At 47.2% G+C, this 24,580-nt stretch overlaps 1 protein-coding gene across 4 annotated transcripts in view; it reads right to left on the bottom strand.

Moving 5' to 3' along the window:
• Positions 1-24,580, bottom strand: part of SAYSD1 (SAYSVFN motif domain containing 1) — a 102,614-nt gene that overhangs the window by 2,840 nt on the left and 75,194 nt on the right. For all 4 annotated transcript variants that reach the window (XM_063918846.1, XM_063918847.1, XM_063918848.1 and 1 more), the window contains exon 2: positions 353-625. In XM_063918846.1, coding sequence (XP_063774916.1) covers positions 353-568 — 216 coding nt within the window. In that variant the 5' untranslated portion in view covers positions 569-625. The remainder of the gene's footprint in view (positions 1-352; positions 626-24,580) is intronic.

The following is a 24,580-nucleotide window of genomic DNA, read 5'->3' as shown; positions in this document are numbered from 1 at the left end:
GGCCAAAGAGAAACATTGGGGAAAAATTGCGGTAAAACACCATTTTTTTTCTTCAAAAACTTTTTCAGGTCTAATTGATTTCTCCCCCACAATGTTGTACTTAAGTCATTATAATAAGGAACTACTGTGTGTCATAACAATGTATTTGTACATGTTAATATTATTATTCCGTTATTGGCATCACATCTGTAAAAAAAAAATCTACCATGCAAACTGCGCCAGCCCCGTGCACATTTGTGGCGGCATCTCCTGACAGCACTATGAATATAACGATATCGGGGACAGACATAGGTAGTGTTCCGGGCACTCATTATTTCCGCCCCATGAGCATAAAGTTGTGTCCCCATCTTACCTCCATCTTGGGATCCATTATCCGAGGTTCTGGAGCATCCTGTGTCTTCCACATGCTATACACACTCTGCATTGTCTCTTTTGCTGCCTGTGTGAATGTTTTCCTCCGATGCTCTGTGCCTGCCCTGCTCTCACCGTGGCTGCTTTCCCCATGTGCCTGCTGAGCTTTAGCTTTTCTGGCTCTGAATTCTGCCAGTCTTTGCTCCAGGGGGTCCATGCATTAGGCAGATGTCGGGAACAATTCAGTCTTGTGCAGAAACTAACTCAACAGCCACTGAAAATACAAATGGACTCATTACTAAACTAATATACAGGGAAAATGCATATACACACACACACACACACACACACACACACACACACACACAGAAAGTGTGTGTAACAAAATAGGAAATTCACTATATACATAAGTATCATTGGGGGTGGGGGGGGGGGTCAACTCTGACCAGCTCTGTCCAAGTTGAGCTTGAGGTTATAGGGTCATGGTTTGGGTTAGGGTTAGTATTAGTGTTGCATAAAAAAAATGCATTGCACATTTAACTATCGACATGCCGACTGCCAATATTCATAATGCTGACATTTTGAATACCGAATTAATATACTAGAGCCCAGGGGTGTCTTAAGAGAGGAGGGGGCCTGTGTGCACACTCCCCTCCCCGCCACGGCGCCGTAGGCTTTGGCAATATGCCGGAGTCTACTGCGCATGCGCAGGTCCCCTAAAACATGGCGCCTGCCATGTTTTGGAGACAAAAGTCGTACTGCGCATGCGCCGCAGCCATTTTTGCGGTGTTTTGTTGCTGCGAAGGCTGCCGCTACAACGCCCGGCGGTAGACTTCGGAGAGGTGGGTATAAAAACATGGGTGCAATGTGTGCGGTGTGGGCCCCCCTTGGACCCAGCGGCCCATATGCACAGCACACACTGCACCCATGATAGAAACGCCAATGCTACAGCCACCCTAATACACATATACTGACCAGGCACTTTACTGCGCCATCAATCTCCGGTCACACACTGCTATTCCTTATTATCAAGCAATTCAAATCTATCCTGTAATATCTCACAAATATGATATAATGCATCAGACGTATTTTAGCTTTTAGGGTGTAGGAAGGTATTTCAGCTGTAAATGGAGTAGAAGGTTGGGAAATATCACAGGAGCAACACAGGATTTTCATGGACACCATTGCATCATTACTTTTTGCCAAACAACACATATATTTGATACAGCCACGCAATACACATGGACGGCATATAATTCCTGGCCTAGTGTAGTCTTCAAATTATGTTACACAGAAAAAGGTAACTGAAACTTGTATGTGTAGCTTATGTATCTTATGTGTTACAGCAGGCATTGAGGGACAGCCGGTACGCCACAGTACACCATCCAGGAACGTGTATGGCATGTGGAACAGTGTTTCCGAAATTACAGGACAGGACGGAACGGTAGGCCTTCCCTGGCATCCGTAACAACTGGGTTCCAGGACAATTTCCAAAGACCTGAACCACCAAAGAAAACTATCCTGACTTGGGTGAAAATGTTCCAGCAAACGGGGTCCGTGGCTAATCATAATAAAGGACATTCTGGCAGATTGCGCAGCACCAAGAGCAATGTGTGAGGACGGAAAAAAGTTTCAGTTACTTATTTTTTTATTTTTTTAAACACCCTAAACAATAAATCAACTGTGTGAATGTAAAGCAACCAGTCTTAAGGGGATACGGTCATTAGGTTGACCACACGTAGGTCAACAGTCATTAGCTCGACCACTATTGGTCGACATGCAATAGGTCGACATGGTCACTAGGTCGACATGGAAAAAGGTCGACATGCGTTTTTCACAGGGTTTTTTTTCTTTCTTTCATTTAACTTTTTCATACTTTACGATCCACGTGGACTACGATTAGGAATAGTAAGTAACCTTGGAGTTCCCAGTCACTTTACGAAGAAAACGACACCAAAAAAGTAAAAAAAAAACCTCATGTCGACCTTTTTCCATGTCGACCTAGTGACCATGTCGACCAACAGTGGTCGACCTAATGACCCATACCTGTCTTAAGTGGTACTGCAATTTTGGACAATGCGTATTAGGTTAGGGGAATCCAGATACCAGCAAACCACGGATCTCATCCAACCACAAACACCCTAAAACGTGTCAGTGGACACAGGAAGGAGCTGCGTAATCTAAAATAGCTGATGATAGAGAACAGCAGCTTTCACTGAGCTGCAAAGGTAAATAATCTGATATATCGGTTGTAATACCAATGATCGGCTATCCATGTGAACATTCGCCTGTACTTTGAGCTGGCCGCATTTAACTGGACCGCACAGCCCCCAGCCCTCCGCTTGAGAGCTGCTGTCATTGCTGTTATGTGGATTTTAACCAGCCCTATATTGGGCATAAGACATCCAAATGAACTATGCATAAGTCACTTCTAAATAGCCTGCAATTCTGTCTACATGCTTATGGGACTCTAGGCATGATTCAGGTTTGTAAGCAAAGCAAAAAAGCACACAACTGGGCAAAACCATGCTGTATTGCAGGTGGGGCAGATGCAATATGTGCAGAGATTTAGGTTTGGGTGGGTTAGATTTTTTTCTGTGCACAGTAAATATCGACTGCTTTTGCATGTAGCTCACAAATGTTACCTTTATTTGTACACTGCAATTTAAATTTCCATTTGGACACGCCCTACCCAAATTTAACTCTCTCTGCACAAGCTATATCTGCCCCACCTGCAGTGCAACATGGTTTTGCCCAGTTGTGTGCTTTTTTGCTTTACTTGCAAACCTGAAACAGGCCCTCTAATCCTACAAGCGAACACGTTACAAACCAGTGAAGGCCATTTAGCTGCAACTGAGATACAGTATGACCAAGAAACGTATGATTCACTTATAATTGCTGAACATTTAGTATGCAGGGGCGCATTCTGTTCACATTAAGAATCACTAAGGGGGTAATTCAGACCTGATAGCAGCAGCAAATTTGTCATGTGCACTGCAGGGGAAATCTAAACTGCAGTGTAAAAATAAAGCAGCCAGTATTTACCCTGCACAGAAACAATATAACCCACCCAAATCTCACTCTCTCTGCACATGTTATATCTGCCCCACCTGCAGTGCGGGTGATTTTGCCCATTAGCTAACAAATTTGCTAATGCGATCAGGTATGATTTAGGCCCCATGACACAAGACATGTACAAGTGCCTTTTTGTAACAGATCAACTTATATATTGTGTTGGTCCTTTAACAATTCTAGTACTACAGCGGATTGATGTTGTTGCTCACAATCAGCTGTATAATTGAGCACTTCTAAAAGAAATGATTGGCCGAGTATATTTTCCTTCTACTTCTTTTGTGTCTAATTTTTAAATAACAGGATTTTAATACCTACCGGTAAATCCTTTTCTCCTAGTCCGTAGAGGATGCTGGGGTCCACTTCAGTACCATGGGGGGTATAGACGGTTCCGCAGGAGCCATGGGCACTTTAAGACTTTTTCAGAGTGTGAACTGGCTCCTCCCTCTATGCCCCTCCTCCAGACCTCTGTATAGGAACTGTGCCCAGGGAGACGGACAATTCGAGAAAAGGATTTACTTTTAAGGTAATGGTGAGATTCATACCAGCTCACACTTCAACCATTCCGCACAACATGGCATTCAGCAAAACACATGCCAATAAGCATGAACATGACAGCAAACATGCTGAAACAATTTTAACAAATTAACAACAGCAGGTAAAGTACGCACTGGGCTGGGTGCCCAGCATCCTCTACGGACTAGGAGAAAAGGATTTACCGGTAGGTATTAAAATCCTGTTTTCTCATACGTCCTAGAGGATGCTGGGGTCCACTTCAGTACCATGGGGTTATACCAAAGCTCCAGTACGGGCAGGAGAGTGCGGATGTTCCTGCAGCACCGATTGACCAAATTTCAGGTCATCAACGGCCAAGGTGTCAAACTTGTAAAACTTAGCAAACGTGTTTGTCCCTGACCAAGTAGCTGCTCGGCAAAGTTGTAATGCCGAGACCCCCCGGGCAGCCACCCAGGATGAGCCCACCTTTCTTGTAGAATGGGCATTCACCGAATCCGGCATCGGCAATCCTGCCGTGGAATGAGCGTGCTGAATCGTACCTCTGATCCAACGCGCAATCGTCTGCTTAGAAGCAGGACACCCAATCTTGTTGGGAGCATATAGGACAAACAGTGCCTCTGTTTTCCGTATCCTAGCTGTTCTTACGACCTAAATTCTCAAAGCTCTGACCACATCCCGAGACTTCGAACCAGCGAAAGTGTCAGTAGCCACTGGCACCACAATAGGATGGTTTATATGGAAAGAAGAAACCACCTTTGGAAGAAATTGCTGACGAGTTCTTAACTCAGCCCTATCTTCATGGAAGATCAAGTAAGGGCTCTTGTGAGACAAGGCCCCTAACTCAGACACCCTCCTGGTGGATGCCAAGGCCAACAGCATGACCAGTTTCCAAGTAAGAAACTTCAACTCTACCTCCTGGAGAGGTTCAAACCAATCTGATTGAAGGAACTGCAACACCACGCTAAGATCCCACTGTGCCGCAGGAGGCACACATGGAGGTTGGATGTGTAGAACCCCCTTCACGAACGTCTGAACTTCTGGAGGGGAGGCCAATTGTTTCTGAAAAAAACGGTCAAGGCCGAAATCTGAACCTTGATTGAACCCAATCGTAGGCCAGCATCCACACCTGCCTGAAGAAAATGGAAAAACGTCCTAACCGAAACTCTTCCGTTGGAGCCTTCTTGGTTTCACACCAAGACACATATTTTCTCCAAATACGGTGGTAATGTCTAGATTTTACTACCTTCCTGGCTTGAATAAGAGTGGGAATGACTTCTTTGGGAATACCCTTTCGGGCTAGGATCCGACGCTCAACAGCCATGCCGTCAAACATAGCCACGGTAAGTCTTGATACACGTACGGCCCCTGCTGCAGCAGGTCCTCGCGAAGAGGAAGAGGCCAAGGATCTTCTATGAGCAACTCCTGAAGATCTGGATACCAAGCCCTCCTTGGCCAATCTGGGACAATGAGGATCGCTCGAACCCCTGTTTTTATGATTTTGAGAACTTTTGGTATCAGAGGAATTGGAGGGAAGATATACACCGACCGAAATACCCACTGGGTCACTAGTGCATCCACTGCTATTGCTTGAGGGTCTCGACCTGGAACAATATCTCTGAAGCTTCTTACTGAGACGAGATGACATCATGTCTACTTGAGGAACTCCCCAAAGATCCGTCACCTCTGCGAAGACTTCTTGGTGGAGGCCCCATTCTCCTGGATGGAGATCGTGTCTGCTGAGGAAGTCCGCTTCCCAGTTTTCCACTCCCGGAATGAAAATTGCCGACAGAGCTCTTGCATGTCTTTCTGCCCAGAGGAGGATTTTTGACACCTCTGCCATAGCCGCTCTGCTTTTCGTTCCGCCCTGACGGTTTATGTACGCGACTGCTGTTACATTGTCTAACTGGATCTGTATGGGTTGATCTTGAAGAAGATGCACCGCTTGTAGAAGGCCGTTGTAAATGGCTCTCAACTCCAGAACGTTTATGTGAAGACAAGTCTCTTGACTTGATCATCTTCCTTGGAAGCTTTCCCCCTGTGTGACTGCTCCCCAGCCTCGGAGACTTGCATCCGTGGTCACTAGGACCCAGTCCTGAATCCCGAACCTGCGTCCCTCTAGGAGGTGAGAACTGTGTAGCTACCACAGGAGCGAAATTCTGGCTTTGGATGACAGGATTATCCTCTGATGCATGTGTAGATGGGATCCAGACCACTTGTCCAATAGGTCCCACTGGAATACTCTGACATGGAATCGGACAAACTGTATGGCCTCGTAGGCCGCTACCATCTTCCCCAACAACCGAATGCATTGATGAATCGACACCCTTGTTGGTTTCAGAATTTGTTTGACCATTCTCTGGATTTCCAGAGCCTTTTCTACTGGTAGAAATACTCTCTGTACTTCTGTGTCCAGTATCATCCCCAGACAGGACAATCTTGTCGTCGGTTCCAACTGTGACTTTGGAAAATGTATAATTCAACCGTGTTGTTGAAGTACTGTCAGGTAGAGTGCAATGTTCTGCACCAACCTTTCCCTGGACCTCGCTTTTATCAGGAGATCATCCAGGTAAGGAATTATATTGACTCCTTGCTGTCGAAGGAGGACCATCATCTCCACCATCACCTTGGTGAACACCCTCGGTGCCGTGGAGAGTCTGAACGGCAACGTCTGAAATTGGTAATGACAATCCTGCACTGCAAATCTCAGATAAGCTTGATGTGGAGGATAGATAGGGACATGTAAGTAGGCATCCTTTATGTCTACCGACACCATGAAGTCCCTTTCCTCCAGACTGGAAATCACTGCCCTCAGGGATTCCATCTTGAACTTGAACCTTTGCAGGTAGAGATTCAGTGTTTTCAGATTTAGAATCGGTCTGACCGAGCCGTCCGGCTTCGGAACTACGAAAAGGCTTGAATAAAACCCTTCACCTTGTTGCGACAAGGGAACCAGGACAATCACTTGATCCTGACACAATTTTTGTACTGCTGCTGATACCACTTACCTGTCTGGGATAGAAGCTGGTAAGGCCGATCTGAAAAATCGGCATGAGGGAATGTCTTGAAACTCCAGCTTGTACCCGTGGGACACTATCTGTAAGATCCATAGGTCCAGGCCAGATTGAACCCAAATCTGACTGAAGAGCTTCAGAAGTGCCCCCACCTGAGCGGACTCCCGCAAGGGAGCCCCGGCGTCATGCTGAAGATTTGGCAGAAGCAGAGGTTGATTTCTGCTCCTGTGATCCTGCAGACGCTGTGGACTTTTTACCCTTTTCCCTTCCTTTACCTGCAAAGAAAGGAGAACCTTTGCCCTTTTTGTACTTATTGGGCCGAAAGGACTGCATCTGAGAGTGATGTGTCTTTTTAGCCGGCGCAGGAGCATTAGGCAAAAATGTCGATTTACCTGCGGTAGCCGCAGAAACTAAGGCATCCAGCCCATCTCCAAACAAGGCCTCTCCTTTATATGGGAGAGCCTCCATATTCCTTTTGGAATCTGCGTCAGCATTCCATTGGCGAATCCACAACGCCCTACGTGCTGAGATCGCCATGGTAGCGGCTCTTGATCCCAAGTGACCAATATCTTTCATGTCTTCAAGCATGTACGCAGCAGCGTCTTTGATATGACCTAGCGTTAGGAGTATCTCGTCTTTATCTATCGTGTCAATGTCTGATGACAAGTTTTCTGACCACTTTTCAATAGCACTACTCACCCACGCACAGGCAATGGTAGGCCTGAGTAGTGTCCCATTGGCCACACAGATAGATTTCAACGTAGTCTCTAACTTGCGGTCTGCCGGCTCCTTTAGTGAAGCTGTTCCAGGCGCAGGGAGAATCACCTTTATTGTTAACCGTGACAGGGCACTGTCTAGAATGGGGGGGTGACTCCCACCTTTTCCTGTCCTCTGCAGGGAAAGGGTAAGCTGCCTGAATTCGTTTTGGAATCTGAAATTTCTTTTCAGGGTTAGTCCAGACTCCCTCAAAGAGACTGTTCAGCTCATGAGATGGAGGGAAAGTTATATTAATTTTCTTTTCTTTATTAAAGTAAGCCTTCTAGTGTGGTAAAGGAGGGGGCTTCGTAACTTCTAACACCTCGTTTATAGCAATAATCATGTATTGAATGTTTTTTGCTAATTTTGGATCTATTCCCCTGGAATCACTAGTGTCGACACAGGAATCAGAGTCCGTGTCGGTATCAGTTTGTACTACTTATGCAAATGACCTTTTTTGTGAACCAGCAGAACTATTAAAAATCGCATCTTCCACGATTTTCTCCAGTTTTCTGCATGAGACTCAGACTTATCCAATCTCGTACTGATATGATTCACACTATCACGTAATTCTTTCACCCATTCAGGTTCGTGGTGCGACGGCAGCGCCACCACATTACAACTCTGCGTCCCTAAAATGGCTCCCTAAGGGGAAGAGCTCCATGCCTCAGACATGTCACACACGTGCACAATGACACCACAGACACTCCGGGGCTTATAGGGGACAGACCCACAGTAAAATCTGTCAGAGGGACACAGAAAGGAATTGCCAGTCCACAACTCAGCGCCCAAAGAAAAAATCCCTGTGTCGCGTACTTTGTATACAGAGACTTTCAATCGCTTTATATTACGAATAATAGGTTTAGCACCAAATATTAACTCCCCCCCCTTTTTTTTGCACCCTGACACTTGATTCAGAAGTGGAGAGGAGGATCAGCGTTTCTTTCCCTGCAGCTGGTGGGAGAAAATGGCGCTGAGCATTGTGCTGGCTGCCTGAGGAAGAAGCCTCGCCCCCTATAATGGCACGTTTCTCCTCAGCTTTTAGAATAGATATTTATACTGGCGGGGGTGTAGGACTGTGCCACAACATCATATGCTACCTTTTGCCAGTGAGAGTAGGTTTCAAGCTGCCCAGGCCCACCCCCCCCCCCTCGCCCTGTACCCTGCTGGGTTCTGTGTTATGGATAGCATGCTTGCGCAGCGTTCCCGCTCGCTGCACGGTACCTTAAGCCGTCACGATGACCGGAGGTCCCTCTCTGTAGATCTCCGGTAACACTACTCACCAGTCTTCTGACTTCTGGCTCTGTTAGGGGGGTGACGGCATGCTGTGGGAGTGAGCGCATAGCCGCAGCTAGTGTTCAGTACCCTTCAGGAGCTAATGGTATCCTGTCAGCAGAAGCAGAGCCATGAAACTATTTAGGAAGTTGGTTCCTACTTCTTCCCCCTAAGTCCCACGAAGCAGGGAGACTGTTGCCAGCAGTCTCCCTGAAAATAAAAAACCTAAATAAAGTCTTTTTAGTGAAACTCAGTAGAGCTCCACTAGAGTGCGACCAGTCTGCCTGGGCACATTTTCTAAACTGAGGTCTGGAGGAGGGGCATAGAGGGAGGAGCCAGTTCACACTCTGAAAAAGTCTTAAAGTGCCCATGGCTCCTGCGGAACCGTCTATACCCCCATGGTATTGAAGTGGACCCCAGCATCCTCTAGGACGTATGAGAAAATGTTATTAATTATCTGCATTGTACGAGTAAACTACTATGCTTTAAAAACAGAACATAAACATTTTCAGTATATAAATCACAAATGTTGCAAAGAATAAGATAAGAACAGAAGGCAGATAAAGGATTCCTCCCTAGGACTCAACTACAGCACCAACTCGGTTCTTACAGATGTGCGTAATTGTGGCAAAATTTCATGTAAATTCATGTAAATTCAGTTTTGCGGCTGAACAGACTGTTTTGCAGAGCTTTAAACTTCCGGATATACAATCTTCACGTTCCACTTTTTACTTGTCGTTCTGTGTGTATTTGCAAGTTTTCATTTAGCAGAATTTATAGTCTATGAATATAGATGGGATGATAACAGCCAATTAATTCACGCGGTGTGTATGGGTGGTGTGGATTGGTTGGAGCTGAAACTCATGCCAGCAAAAAGCGTACAATTTGAAAATCAAATATGGAATATGAAGCAAAACGAAATGTGAACATTTTACACATCTCTTCTCATTGCCTTCGTAATATGCTGTACAACCAGAGGTGTAAAATAGAAACAAATATAACATCATATACACATTACTGTATATGAGAAGCTTGTGACTAAAATCCAGGCAAAGCAACACATTTTATAACACCATATACAATAATAACCCTCCAGCATAAGGTACTTAAGTACATAAAACTGTCGTTTTTATACACAACCCGTTAGCCATAAAAGTGTTTTAATGTCTTTGCATCTAATGGTGTTTGCCTGTGCTGCAATTATGGCACTTTGTAGAACTGTAAATGAAACGTGCCACCTTGTCTGCTTGGGGCTATTCTAAAATAATTAAATTAGAGTTTACTGTTTTCAATATTTCTTAAATGCTAATTAAGACATTCTAACAGGTGTGCTCAATAAACACCATAAGTATCAAATAAATTATGGAACGTGGGTGCATAACAAAATCATTTTTACATGATCTACAAAAAAATGTGAGGTATTTGCTTTAGGTCTTGTGTATGAAATGCTTCAAGAAACCCATATTCTCATAATCCTGCCAATGAGGATAACACCTCAGAGGGAAGCCCACCTATCATAGCACACCGAAAAGATATGAATGTACGAAACTATGGAGGTTATTTAGGTTTGTTAGCAAACCAAAGAAGTTAGCAATTGGGCAAAACCATGTTGCACTGCAGGTGGGGCAGATGTAACTTGTGCAGAGAGCGTTAGATTTGGGTGGCGTGTGTTCAAACTGGAATCTAAATTGCAGTGTCAAAATGAAGTAGCCAGTATTTACCCTGCACAGAAACAATAACACCCAGCAATGGCCCCGATTCAGAGATGGACCCAAGTCTGGTCACAGCTATGTCTTTGGTTGCAGCAGACCTGAGAAGTTATGCAAATACTGCTGGTGCTGACTTTTGTAATGAGGCGCCAACAGCCGACTTCTCATATCCGCTCCAAACATGCAACATCGGATGACGATCCGGAACATCACACAGACCAGCTGACATCTGAGCAACCAGAATGTCGTCCACAACTAAGCTGCTGAGGCCAGTGAATCTGTGTACGGAGACACATTTTAAAGCTTCGGCACTCCCCTAAAACAGTGGTATCATGCTTCTTTTTTCAACAACATTACCGCTCCCAAATCCTGCAGCCTGACAATCAAGCTGTGACTACCAGCCCACTGAGGCAGGCGTCACAACCGTATCGCAGCACATGCGGACTGCGGCTCCAATCCATGCGCAGACTACAAAACATTGGTCGGTTGTTACCAAATCTTTGTCCACCTCTGAATTAGGCTCAATGTCTTTGCAGGTCAACCAGCTCTAGGCATCAGTACAGCTTTCTCCAGCTCCAGTAGCACATTGTTACTGAGAGTATCAAGCTGGACACTGCTGCTGTCATTATGGCAATTGATTGCAAGTAACCTACATGAACGGTAAATGACGTTCCCCCCAAAGTCTAATATCACTATCAGTAGCGCCAGAAAATAAGGAGTTGGTATTGTACTAACAATATGAGGTCAGTTGGGCTATATACAGTAACCTGCCCATGACTATTTATTTGCTGATCCCAATCACTGCATGGTGGTTTAATTACACGAGGTCCTCTGGCCATATCACGATTGTCCCGGAGTAATTATCATTTCTTGGTAGGTATGGGTAACAGTTTAACTTTGGCGGTCAAGGAAGAGGGAGGGGGCTGGCTATTTTACACTATGGGCTGGATGTAATGCCGCCTGAGTTCTGCGGCTGTGCAGCATTACATTACTTTTTTTTTAAATGGGCAATCACTTACAAGGCATGGTTTTGCCTTGTACATGATTGACCCTTTAAAAAAAAAGTGTAAGTTCAGTCGGCATCCCGCACGGCCGCCAAACTTGGGCGGCCTTAAATCCCACTTTATGTTGTAAAGAATTTGGGATACTATTACTTTGTCTCTCTGTCATTATATGGGATTGGTATCATGTGACCGGTCACCATACCAATGGCGGGATCCCGGCATTTAAATGCACGGCGGGCAAGGGGGGTCAAAATGAGAGCAATGAAGCCCCTTGCGGGCTCGGTTCTATTCCCACTCTACGGCTGGAGTTGGAATAGTCCCTGTTAGTAGGCATGCCGGTTGTCGTGTTTGTGAGAAGAGCGGGATGTAGATGTCGGTATTGTGATCAGCAGTCAACTGACCGCCGGTGACATAACTACATCCCATTAAATGAAGTTATACTCACTGAATTAGAACGTTTTCTTCAATGAAAACTCTCCTGCTCACTCAAAGGGGGTGATTCAGACCTGATCGCTAGTCTGCTAAAATTGTAGTCCTGCGATTAGATAGTCACCGCCCAATGGGAGTGTGTATATTCGCCGTGCAAGTGTGCGATCGCATGTGTACGCCGAGCAGCTAAAAAAACCTCAGTCATCGGACAGCTGCAAATCCGTTCGTACCTCACTTACCAGTGAATGGTTTTTACATGTGTGTGCAGTCTGTGCAGCCCAGGACTTACCCCTACAGTGCGATCAGAACGGGCTGATCGGGTCTGGAGCTGATGTCACACACCCTGCCTGAAAACGCTTGGGCACGTCTGTGTTTCCCCTGACACTCCCAGAAAACGGTCAGTTACAACACACAAACGGACTCTTCCTGTGAATCAGCCTGTAAATGGCTGTGCGATTAGAATTTTCGCACTAGCCTGTCACTGACCGGCGATGTCTGTTGTTTGGCGATGCGCATTGCGGTGCATATGCATGCGGTTAATGCCTGATCTCCCGCTGTGCGCGATTAGGACTGAATCAGGCCCACTATCTTTACAGATACAATTATTTAACCACAATTGAAAAAAGATTCTGGTCATTCGTAGTAAATGTGATCAAAACTTTGTTTCAGGTAGCTAAGAATGTTGGCACAGTTATGCAGAAAAAGGGAAAACTCAAACAGCCACAGTTACTTGGGAGATGTTAAGAAAAGCTTTATGTCTTATGTGAAATAAATAAATGAATAAATATATATATATATAAACAAATTCAGAGGGTGCTCAAAATTAATCTAATTCTAATTCAAATTTAAACCAACAACCAAATAGACATAGGAAAATTTATTGCACAAATAAATTGTTCATTCAAAGTGCATATTTAAAACAAATACAATAAACAAACCCCTTTGTTGCTGACAAATTTTTGGGGCTAATGTTCTTAGAAGAGAATCAGTCTCTATACCCAACGCGTTTCGTCCTATACGGACTTCATCAGGGTATAAAGGTTAAAAAGAAAAATATGTTGTAAACGCCATCTGTATATAACGGTAAATTCTCAATAGGTGAGGGATGCCCCCAGTAGGTCTAGATGCTTAATACTACTGATAATTCAGATGAGACTCAGAGCTTCTAAGTACAGTATATTAATAGGACCAGTAGTTGATATCTTTTATGGTGGACCTCATACGATTTGATGTTTAGGATTGATCAGATGTGTCTACAGGCAGCCATATATTCTCATAGTAATTCAAGACTTTTAAACATCCTTAATGGATTACCAGCAGGATGTGCATCAGTCCCTTCTCCAAGAGCAAGTCGTATATATATAGAAAAAAAGCAATAACCAGCGCCACTTGTGAAACACTTACTTAGTTATATAAATATAAAAACTGTCCAAAAGATGACAAGCCCTCGGTATAAAAGGTGGTAGCAGGCCCTTAAATTAACCAGCAGTGATAAGCTGCTGTGAAATTAACGTATAAAAAATAATAGGTATGGGCATCAGCGACCAATGGTGTCAGGTGTAAGGGAACATAAAATAGTATTCAAATTTCTCATTAATAAATATATATACATTTATTCTACATAAGGACATGGATTACTAGTTGAGACAGCAAAAATAGATAAAAAACAAATTTTTTTGCTGTCTCAACTAGTAATTCATGTCCTTATGTAGAATAAATTAATATATATTTTATAATGAGAAATTTGAATACTATTTTATGTTCCGTTACACCTGACACCATTGATCGCTGATGCCCATATCTACTATTTTTTATACGGTAATTTAATACGGTAATTTGACAGCCGTCGCCGGGCAACGATGCGCATGCACAGTTCTGACCCGATCACACCGCTGCAAAGAAGTGCAGCGTGCGATCGGGTCGGAATGACCCCCAATGTGGTGAGGTATCTCTACGGTACATTTGGGGGAAACTTAATTATTTTTGGGAAATATCCTACAAACAGGGCCAGTTCTAGACCTTGTGGTGCCCAGGGCAAAAGTTTCCTTTGCCCCCCCCCCCCCCCCCCACACACACATGTAAAAAAGGGTTAGTGTGCACCTAAGGCTCGCGTAAAAAATACGGGCATGGCTTCATAGGGAAGGGGCGTGGCCCTTGTAGTTGTGCCCCCTGTAGATTTGCCCCCATAGTTATGACCCCTTAGATGTACCCCCAGCAGAGTTGTCCCCTGTAGATTTGCCCCAATAGAGATGCCCCTGTAGTTATCCCCCTTAGATGTGCCCCCATCAGATGTGCTGCCAGTAGAGATTCCCCTGTAGTTATGCCCCCTTAGATGTGCCCCCAGATTTGCCCCCTGTAGATGTGCCCCCAGTAGAGATGTCCCTGTAGTTATCCCACTTAGATGTGCCCCCATTAGATGTGCTGCCAGTAGAGATGCCCCTGTAGTTATGACCCCTTAGATGTGCCCCCAATAGAGATGCCCCCTGTAGATTTGCCCCCATAGTTATGACCCCTTAGATGTACCCCCAGTAGAGATGTCCCCAGTAGAGATGCCCCTGTAGTTATCCCCCTTAGATGTGCCCCCATTAGATGTGCTGCCAGTAGAGATGCCCCTGTAGTTATGACCCCTTAGATGTGCCCCCAATAGAGATATCCCCTGTAGAATTGCCCCCAGTAGAGATGTCCCTGTAGTTATCCCCCTTAGATGTGCCACCATTAGATGTGCCGCCATTAAATGTGCCGCCAGTAGAGATGCCCCTGTAGTTATGCCCCCTTAGATGTGTCCCCAATAGAGATGCCCCCATTAGATGTGCCCCCAGTATAGATGCCCCCTGTAGATATGCCCCCAGTAGAGATGCCCCTGTAGATATTTCCCTTAGATGTGCCCCCTTAGATGTGCCGCCAGTAGAGATGCCCCCTTGTAGCACCGCTTACAAATACACACACAAAAAAATAAGAATTTACTTACCGATAATTCTATTTCTCGTAGTCCGTAGTGGATGCTGGGAACTCCGTAAGGACCATGGGGAATAGCGGCTCCGCAGGAGACTGGGCACAAAAATAAAGCTTTAGGACTACCTGGTGTGCACTGGCTCCTCCCCCTATGACCCTCCTCCAAGCCTCAGTTAGGATACTGTGCCCGGACGAGCGTACACAATAAGGAAGGATTTTGAATCCCGGGTAAGACTCATACCAGCCACACCAATCACACCGTACAACTTGTGATATGAAACCCAGTTAACAGCATGATAACAGAGGAGCCTCTGAATAGATGGCTCACAACAAGAACTCGATTAGTTAACAATAACTATGTACAAGTATTGCAGACAATCCGCACTTGGGATGGGCGCCCAGCATCCACTACGGACTACGAGAAATAGAATTATCGGTAAGTAAATTCTTATTTTCTCTGACGTCCTAGTGGATGCTGGGAACTCCGTAAGGACCATGGGGATTATACCAAAGCTCCCAAACGGGCGGGAGAGTGCGGATGACTCTGCAGCACCGAATGAGAGAACTCCAGGTCCTCCTCAGCCAGGGTATCAAATTCATAGAATTTTGCAAACGTGTTTGCCCCTGACCAAGTAGCTGCTCGGCAAAGTTGTAAAGCAGAGACCCCTCGGGCAGCCGCCCAAGATGAGCCCACCGTCCTTGTGGAATGGGCTTTTATTGATATAGGCTGCGGTAATCCTACCGCAGAATGCGCCAGCTGAATAGTGCTACTAATCCAGCGCGCAATAGACTGCTTAGAAGCAGGAGCACCCAGCTTGTTGGGTGCCATCAGGATAAACAGCGAGTCAGATTTCCTGACTCCAGCCGTCCTGGAAAAATAAAATTTTCAGGGCCCTGACTACGTCCAGCAACTTGGAATCCTCCAAGTCCCCAGTAGCCGCAGGCACCACAATAGGTTGGTTCAAGTGAAAACCTGAGACCACCTTCGGGAGTAACTGAGGACGAGTCCTCAACTCTGCCCTATCCATATAGAAAATCAGATAAGGCCTTTTACATGACAAAGCCGCCAATTCTGACACACGCCTGGCCAAGGCCAAGGCCAACAGCATGACCACTTTCCACGCGAGATACTTTAGCTCCATGGTTTTAAGTGGCTCAACCCATGCGACTTTAGGAAATCCAACACCACGTTGAGATCCAAAAAGTGTCACAGGAGGCACAAAAGGAGGCTGAATATGTAGTACTCCTTTAACCAAAGTCTGAACTTCAGGCAGTGAAGCCAGTTCTTTCTGGAAGAAAATCGACAGAGCCGAAATCTGGACCTTGATGGACCCCAATTTGAGGCCCAAACGTCACCCCTGCTTGCAGGAAGTGCAGGAATCGACATAGTTGAAATTCCTCCGTCGGGGCCTTCATTGCCTCCCACCAAGCAACAAATTTTCGCCAAACGCGGCGATAATGTCTTGCGGTGACATCCTTCCTGGCTATGATCAGGGTAGGGATGACTTCCTTCGGAATACCCTTTTCCTTTAGGATCCGGTGTTCTACCGCCATGCCGTCAAACGCAGCCGCGGTAAGTCTTGGAACAGACAGGGTCCCTGCTGCAGCAGGTCTTGTCTGAGCGGTAGAGGCCAAGGGTCCTCTGCCAGCATCTCTTGAAGTTCCGGGTACCAAGCTCTTCATGGCCAATCCGGAACCCCGAGTATGGTTTTCACTCCTCGCCTTCTTATTATTCTCAGTACCTTGGGTATGAGAGGTAGAGGAGGAGACACATAAACCGACTGATACACCCACGGTGTCACTAGAGCGTCCCCAGCGATCGCCTGAGGGTCCCTTGACCTGGCGCAATATCTTTTCAACTTCTTGTTGAGGCGGGACGCCATCATGTCCACCCGTGGTCATTCCCAACGGTTTACCCGCATTTGGAAAACTTCTGGATGAAGTCCCCATTCTCCTGGGTGTAGGTCGCCCATCGGAGAATCCTTGTGGCTTCTGCCATCGCCATCCTGCTTCTTGTGCCGCCCTGTCTGTTTACATGGGCGACCTCCGTGATGTCGTCTGATTGGATCAGTACCGGCTGGTTCCGAAGCAGGGGCCTTGCTTGGCTTAGGGCATTGTAAATGGCCCTTAGCTGCAGAATATTTATGTGAAGCGAAATCTCCTTGGAAATTTCTTCCCTGGGTGACTGCACCCCAGCCCCGAAGGCTGGCATCCGTGGTCACCAGGACCCAGTCCTGTATTCCGAATCTGCGTCCCTCTAGTAGATGAGCCCTCTGCAGCCACCACAGCAGCGACACCCTGTTTCTTGCTGACAGGGTTATCCGCTGTTGTATCTGTAGATGGGACCCGGACCATTAGTCCCACAGGTCCCACTGGAACGTCCTTGCGTGGAGTCTTCCGAATGGAATTATGCTTCGTACGAAGCTACCATTTTTCCCAGGACTCGTGTGCATTGATGTACCGACACCTGTCCTGGTTTTAGGATGTCTCTGACTAGAGATGACAACTCCTCGGCTTTTTCCACAGGAAGAAACACTCTTTTCTGGTCTGCGTTCAGAAACATTCCCAGGAACAGAAGACGTGTCGTCGGGACCAGCTGTGACTTTGGAATATTGAGAATCCAGTCGTGCTGTTGTAGCACTTCCCGAGAGAGTGCTACCCCCACTACCAACTGTTCTTTGGACCTCGCCTTTATCAGGAGATCGTTCAAGTACGGGATAATAAAAACTTCCTTCTTGCGAAGGAGTATCGTCACTTCGGCCATTACCTAGGTAAAGACCTTCGGTGCCGTGGACAACTCCAACGGCCGCGTCTGGAACTGATAGTGACAGTCCTGTACCACATATCTGAGGTACTCCTGGTGAGGGGGGTAAATGGGGACATGCAGGTACGCATCCTTGATGTCCAGGGAGACCCTGTAATCCCCCTCGTCCAGGCTCGTAATAACCGCCCTGAGCAATTCCATCTTGAACTTGAATCTTCTGATATAAAAGTTCAAGTATTTTAATTTCAAGATGGGTCTCACCGAACCGTTTCGGTACCACAACCACTGTGGAATAGTAACCCCTTCCTTGCTGAAGGAGGGGCACCTTGACAATCACTTGTTGTGATTATAGTGTTGAATATCCACCAACACCGTCTCCCTGGCAGAGGGAGGTGCCGGTAAGGCAGATTTTAGGAAACGGCGGGGGGAAGAACGTCTCGAACTCCAGCCTGTACCCCTGAGATACTACTTGAAGGACCCAGGGATCCATGTGAGAGAGCCCACTGTCCGCTGAAATATCTGAGACGGGCCCCCACCGTACCCGGGTCCGCCTAAGCAGCCCCAGCACCATGCTGTGGACCTACCGGACGCAGGGAGGACTTCTGCTCTTGGGAACTAGCTGTGTGTTGCAGCTTTTTCCTCTACCTTTGCCTCTCAGCAGAAAGGATGAGCCTCTAGCCCTCTTGATTTTCTGGGGCCGAAAGGACTGTACTTGATGATACGGTGCTTTCTTTTGTTGTGGGGTAGCCTGTGGCAAAAAAATCGATTTCCCAGCAGTAGCTGTGGAAAGGAGGTCTGAAAAACTATCCCCAAACAGTTTTACCCCCTTATAGGGCAACTTCCATGTGCCGATTCGAGTCGGCATCGCCTGACCATTGCCAAGTCCATAACCCCCGTCTGGCGGCAATGGACCTAGCGCTTATTTTTTGATGCCAGCCGGCAAATATCCCTCTGTGCATCACGCATGTATAAGACCACGTCTTTTATATGCTCTATTTTCAGCAAAATATTGTCCCTATCCATAGTTATTTTCCGACAGGGAATCTGACCACGTAGCGGGAGCACTGCACATCCATGCCGAAGCAACGGCTGGTAGCAATATAATGCCCTAGTGTGTGACCATATCTTATAGGGTAACCTCCTGCTTTCTATCAGCAGGTTCCTTCAGGGCGGCCGTATCCGGAGACGGTAGTGCCACCTTTTCTGATAAGCGTGTAAGCGCTGTATCTACCCTATGGGGTGTTTCCCCGCGTGACCTATCCTCTGGCGGGAAAGGGTACGATGCCAATAACCGTTGTAGAAATTATCAATTTCTTACCGGGGGAAGACAACTCTTCCTCACACACCTCATTTAATTACTCAGATGCAGGACAAACTACTAATAGTTTTCTCTCACCAAACACAATACCCTTTTATGTGGTACCTGGGGTATAATCATAAATGTGTAATACATTTTTCATTGCCTCAATCCTGTAACGGGTGGACCTATTTGGAGGGTACACCAGTCTGATCGATGTCGACACTGGAGTCAGTATCCGTGTCGACATCTGTGTCTGTTATCTGAGGTAGCGGGCGATTTTAGAGCCCCCCATGACATTTGAGACGCTGGAACAGGCACAAGCTGAGTAGCCGGCTGTTCCGTGTCGTCGACCTTTTATGTAAGGAGTTGACACTTTCACGTAATTCTTCCATAAGTTCAACCACACCGGTGTCGACCCCGCAGGGGGTGACAACATATTTACAGGCATTCGCTCCGCCTCCACCTCATTATCCTCCACATACCTGTCGACACAGCCGTACCGACACACAGCACACACACAGGGAATGCTCTGATAGAGGACAGGACCCCACAAAGCCCTTTGGGGAGACAGAGGGAGAGTATGCCAGCACACACCAGGGCGCTATATATCACAGGGATAGCACCTATAAAAAAGTGTTTTCCCTTATAGCTGCATATATATTGTATACTGCGCCTAAATTGTGCCCCCCCTCTCTTTCTAACCCTTTCTGTAGTGTATTAACTGCAGGGGAGAGCCAGGGAGCTTCCCTCCAACGGAGCTGTGAGGGAAAAATGGCGCCAGTGTGCTGAAGGAGATAGCTCCGCCCCTTTTTCGCGGACTTTTCTCCCGCATTTTTATGGATTCTGGCAGGGGTTAATGTACATCCATATAGCCCTGGGGGTTATATGTGATGTATTTTTGCCAGCCAAGGTGTTAATATTGCTGCTCAGGGCGCCCCCCCCCAGCGCCCTGCACCCATCAGTGACCGCAGTGTGAGGTGTGCATGAGGAGCAATGGCGCACAGCTGCAGTGCTGTGCGCTACCTTGATGAAGACTGATGTCTTCTGCCGCCGATTTTCTGGACCTCTTCTTGCTTCTGGCTCTGTAAGGGGGCCGGCGGCGCGGCTCTGGGACCGGACTCCGAGGCTGGGCCTGTGTTCGATCCCTCTGGAGCTAATGGTGTCCAGTAGCCTAAGAAGCCCAAGCTGGCTGCAAGCAGGCAGGTTCGCTTCTTCTCCTCTTAGTCCCTCGATGCAGTGAGCCTGTTGCCAGCAGGTCTCACTGAAAATAAAAAACCTAAAACTAACTTTTATCTAAGAAGCTCAGGAGAGCCCCCTAGATTGCACCCTGCTCGGTCGGGCACAAAAATCTAACTGAGGCTTGGAGGAGGGTCATAGGGGGAGGAGCCAGTGCACACCAGGTAGTCTCTTTTTGTGCCCAGTCTCCTGCGGAGCCGCTATTCCCCATGGTCCTTACGGAGTTCCCAGCATCCACTAGGACGTCAGAGAAAAAACAATACTCACACTCCCGCTTCCCGACCGCTGCTGCTCCGTCTCTGGCCGCCACCGGCTCCTCTCTATGGAAGAGACGTCATGACGTCACTCCCATAGCAGCGCCGCACAGACACTAGAGGTCAATTATGTGAAAATGGAGCTGGCTGCAGCGGGCGCGGGTGGGCGGCGGGCTCCCCTGCTCGCCCATGCCTAGATCCGCTCCTGTCTACAAATATTATTTGACAAATAGGCCCCTTAGTCTTGGAATGTTGTCTATGGAACCTAAAAACTTTCACCATATCACGTTAAAAAAAATAAGAATTTACTTACCGATAATTCTATTTCTCATAGTCCGTAGTGGATGCTGGGACTCCGTAAGGACCATGGGGAATAGCGGCTCCGCAGGAGACTGGGCACAAAAGTAAAAGCTTGAACTAGCTGGTGTGCACTGGCTCCTCCCCCTATGACCCTCCTCCAAGCCTCAGTTAGGATACTGTGCCCGGACGAGCGTACATAATAAGGAAGGATATTGAATCCCGGGTAAGACTCATACCAGCCACACCAATCACACCGTACAACCTGTGATCTGAACCCAGTTAACAGTATGATAAACGAAGGAGCCTCTGAAAAGATGGCTCACAACAATAATAACCCGAATTTTGTAACAATAACTATATACAAGTATTGCAGACAATCCGCACTTGGGATGGGCGCCCAGCATCCACTACGGACTATGAGAAATAGAATTATCGGTAAGTAAATTCTTATTTTCTCTAACGTCCTAAGTGGATGCTGGAACTCCGTAAGGACCATGGGGATTATACCAAAGCTCCCAAATGGGCGTGAGAGTGCGGATGACTCTGCAGCACCGAATGAGAGAACTCCAGGTCCTCCTCAGCCAGGGTATCAAATTTGTAGAATTTAGCAAACGTGTTTGCCCCTGACCAAGTAGCTGCTCGGCAAAGTTGTAAAGCCGAGACCCCTCGGGCAGCCGCCCAAGATGAGCCCACCTTCCTTGTGGAATGGGCTTTTACAGATTTTGGCTGTGGCAGGCCTGCCACAGAATGCGCAAGCTGAATTGTACTACAAATCCAACGAGCAATCGTCTGCTTAGAAGCAGGAGCACCCAGCTTGTTGGGTGCATACAAGATAAACAGCGAGTCAGATTTCCTGACTCCAGCCGTCCTGGAAATATATATTTTGAGGGCCCTGACTACGTCCAGTAACTTGGAGTCCTCCAAGTCCCTAGTAGCCGCAGGCACCACAATAGGCTGGTTCACGTGAAACGCTGAAACCACCTTTGGGAGAAATTGAGGACGAGTCCTCAATTCTGCCCTATCCGTGTGAAAAATCAGGTAAGGGCTTTTATAAGATAAAGCCGCCAATTCTGAGACACGCCTGGCTGAAGCCAGGGCTAACAGCATTACCACCTTCCATGTGAGATATTTTAATTCCACAGTGGTGAGTGGTTCAAACCAATGTGATTTTAGGAACCCCAAAACCACATTGAGATCCCAAGGTGCCACCGGGGGCACAAAAGGAGGCTGTATATGCAGTACCCCTTTGACAAACGTCTGGACTTCAGGCACTGAAGCCAGTTCTTTTTGGAAGAAAATCGACAGGGCCGAAATTTGAACTTTAATGGACCCTAATTTAAGGCCCATAGACAGTCCTGTTTGCATGGAAATGTAGGAAGCGACCCAGTTGAAATTCCTCTGTAGGTGCCTCATTGGCCTCACACCACGCAACATATTTTCGCCAAATGCGGTGATAATGTTTTGCGGTTACATCCTTCCTGGCCTTTATCAGGGTAGGGATGACTTCTTCTGGAATGCCTTTTTCCTTCAGGATCCGGCGTTCAACCGCCATGCCGTCAAACGCAGCCGCGGTAAGTCTTGGAACAGACAAGGTCCCTGCTGGAGCAGGTCCTTTCTTAGAGGTAGAGGCCACGGGTCCTCCGTGAGCATCTCTTGAAGTTCCGGGTACCAAGTCCTTCTTGGCCAATCCGGAACCACGAGTATAGTTCTTACTCCTCTCCTTTTTATGATTCTCAGTACTTTTGGTATGAGAGGCAGAGGAGGGAACACATACACTGACTGGTACACCCATGGTGTTACCAGAGCGTCCACCGCTATTGCCTGAGGGTCCCTTGACCTGGCGCAATATCTGTCCAGTTTTTTGTTGAGACGGGACGCCATCATGTCCACCTTTGGTTTGTCCCAACGGTTTACCATCTCTTGGAAGACTTCTGGATGAAGTCCCCACTCCCCCGGGTGAAGGTCGTGTCTGCTGAGGAAGTCCGCTTCCCAGTTGTCCACTCCCGGAATGAACACTGCTGACAGTGCTATCACATGATTCTCCGCCCAGCGAAGAATCCTTGCAGCTTCTGCCATCGCCCTCCTGCTTCTCGTGCCGCCCTGTCTGTTTACGTGGGCGACTGACGTGATGTTGTCCGATTGGATAAATACCGCCTGACCCTGAAGCAGGGGTTTTGCTTGACTTAGGGCATTGTAAATGGCCCTTAGTTCCAGAATGTTTATATGAAGAGATGTTTCCATGCTTGACCACAAGCCCTGGAAATTTTGTCCCTGTGTGACTGCTCCCCAGCCTCTCAGGCTGGCATCTGTGGTCACCAGGATCCAATCCTGAATGCCGAATCTGCGGCCCTCTAGTAGATGAGCACTCTGCAGCCACCACAGAAGAGACACCCTTGTCCTTGGCGACAGGGTTATCCGCTGATGCATCTGAAGATGCGATCCGGACCATTTGTCCAGAAGATCCCACTGAAACGTTCTTGCATGGAATCTTCCAAATGGAATCGCTTCGTAAGAAGCCACCATTTTTCCCAGGACCCTCGTGCACTGATGCACTGACAACTGGCCTGGTTTTAGGAGATTCCTGACTAGCTCGGATAACTCCCTGGCCTTCTCCTCTGGGAGAAACACCTTTTTCTGGACTGTGTCCAGAATCATTCCTAGGAACAGGAGACGTGTCGTTGGAATCAGCTGCGATTTTGGAATATTTAGGATCCACCCGTGCTGACGTAACACTAACTGAGATAGTGCTACTCCGACTTCTAACTGTTCCCTGGACCTTGCCCTTATCAGGAGATCGTCCAAGTAAGGGATAATTAAAACGCCTTTTCTTCGAAGAAGAATCATCATTTCGGCCATTACCTTGGTAAAGACCCGAGGTGCCGTGGACAACCCAAACGGCAGCGTCTGAAACTGATAATTACAGTTTTGTACTACAAACCTGAGGTACCCTTGGTGAGAAGGGTAGATTGGGACGTGGAGATAAGCATCTTTGATGTCCAGAGACACCATATAGTCCCCTTCTTCCAGGTTTGCTATCACTGCTCTGAGTGACTCCATCTTGAATTTGAACCTCTTTATGTAAGTGTTCAAGGATTTTAGATTTAAAATAGGTCTCACCGAGCCGTCCGGCTTCGGTACCACAAACAGCGTGGAATAATACCCCTTTCCCTGTTGTAGGAGAGGTACCTTGATTATCACCTGCTGGGAATACAGCTTGTGAATGGCTTCCAAAACTGCCTCCCTGTCGGAGGGAGACTTTGGTAGAGCAGACTTCAGGAACCGGCGAGGGGGAGACGTCTCAAATTCCAGTTTGTACCCCTGTGATACTACCTGCAGAATCCAGGGGTCCACTTGCGAGTGAGCCCACTGCGCGTTGAAATTTTTGAGACGGGCCCCCACCGTGTCCGAGTCCGCTTGTAAAGCCCCAGCGTCATGCTGAAGACTTGGCAGAAGCAGAGGAGGGCTTCTGCTCCTGGGAAGAGGCTGCCTGGTGCAGTCTTTTTCCTCTTCCTCTGCCCCGGGGCAGAAATGAGTGGCCTTTTGCCCGCCTGTACTTATGGGAACGAAAGGACTGAGTTTGAAAAGACGGTGTCTTTTTCTGCTGAGGGGTGACCTGGGGTAAAAAGGTGGACTTTCCGGCCGTTGCCGTGG

This window comes from Pseudophryne corroboree, chromosome 4 (genome assembly GCF_028390025.1).
Source record: "Pseudophryne corroboree isolate aPseCor3 chromosome 4, aPseCor3.hap2, whole genome shotgun sequence".
Taxonomy (NCBI): domain Eukaryota; kingdom Metazoa; phylum Chordata; class Amphibia; order Anura; family Myobatrachidae; genus Pseudophryne; species Pseudophryne corroboree.
Note: the sequence above shows the minus strand (reverse complement) of the source record. Positions and strands in the feature narration are given on the sequence as shown.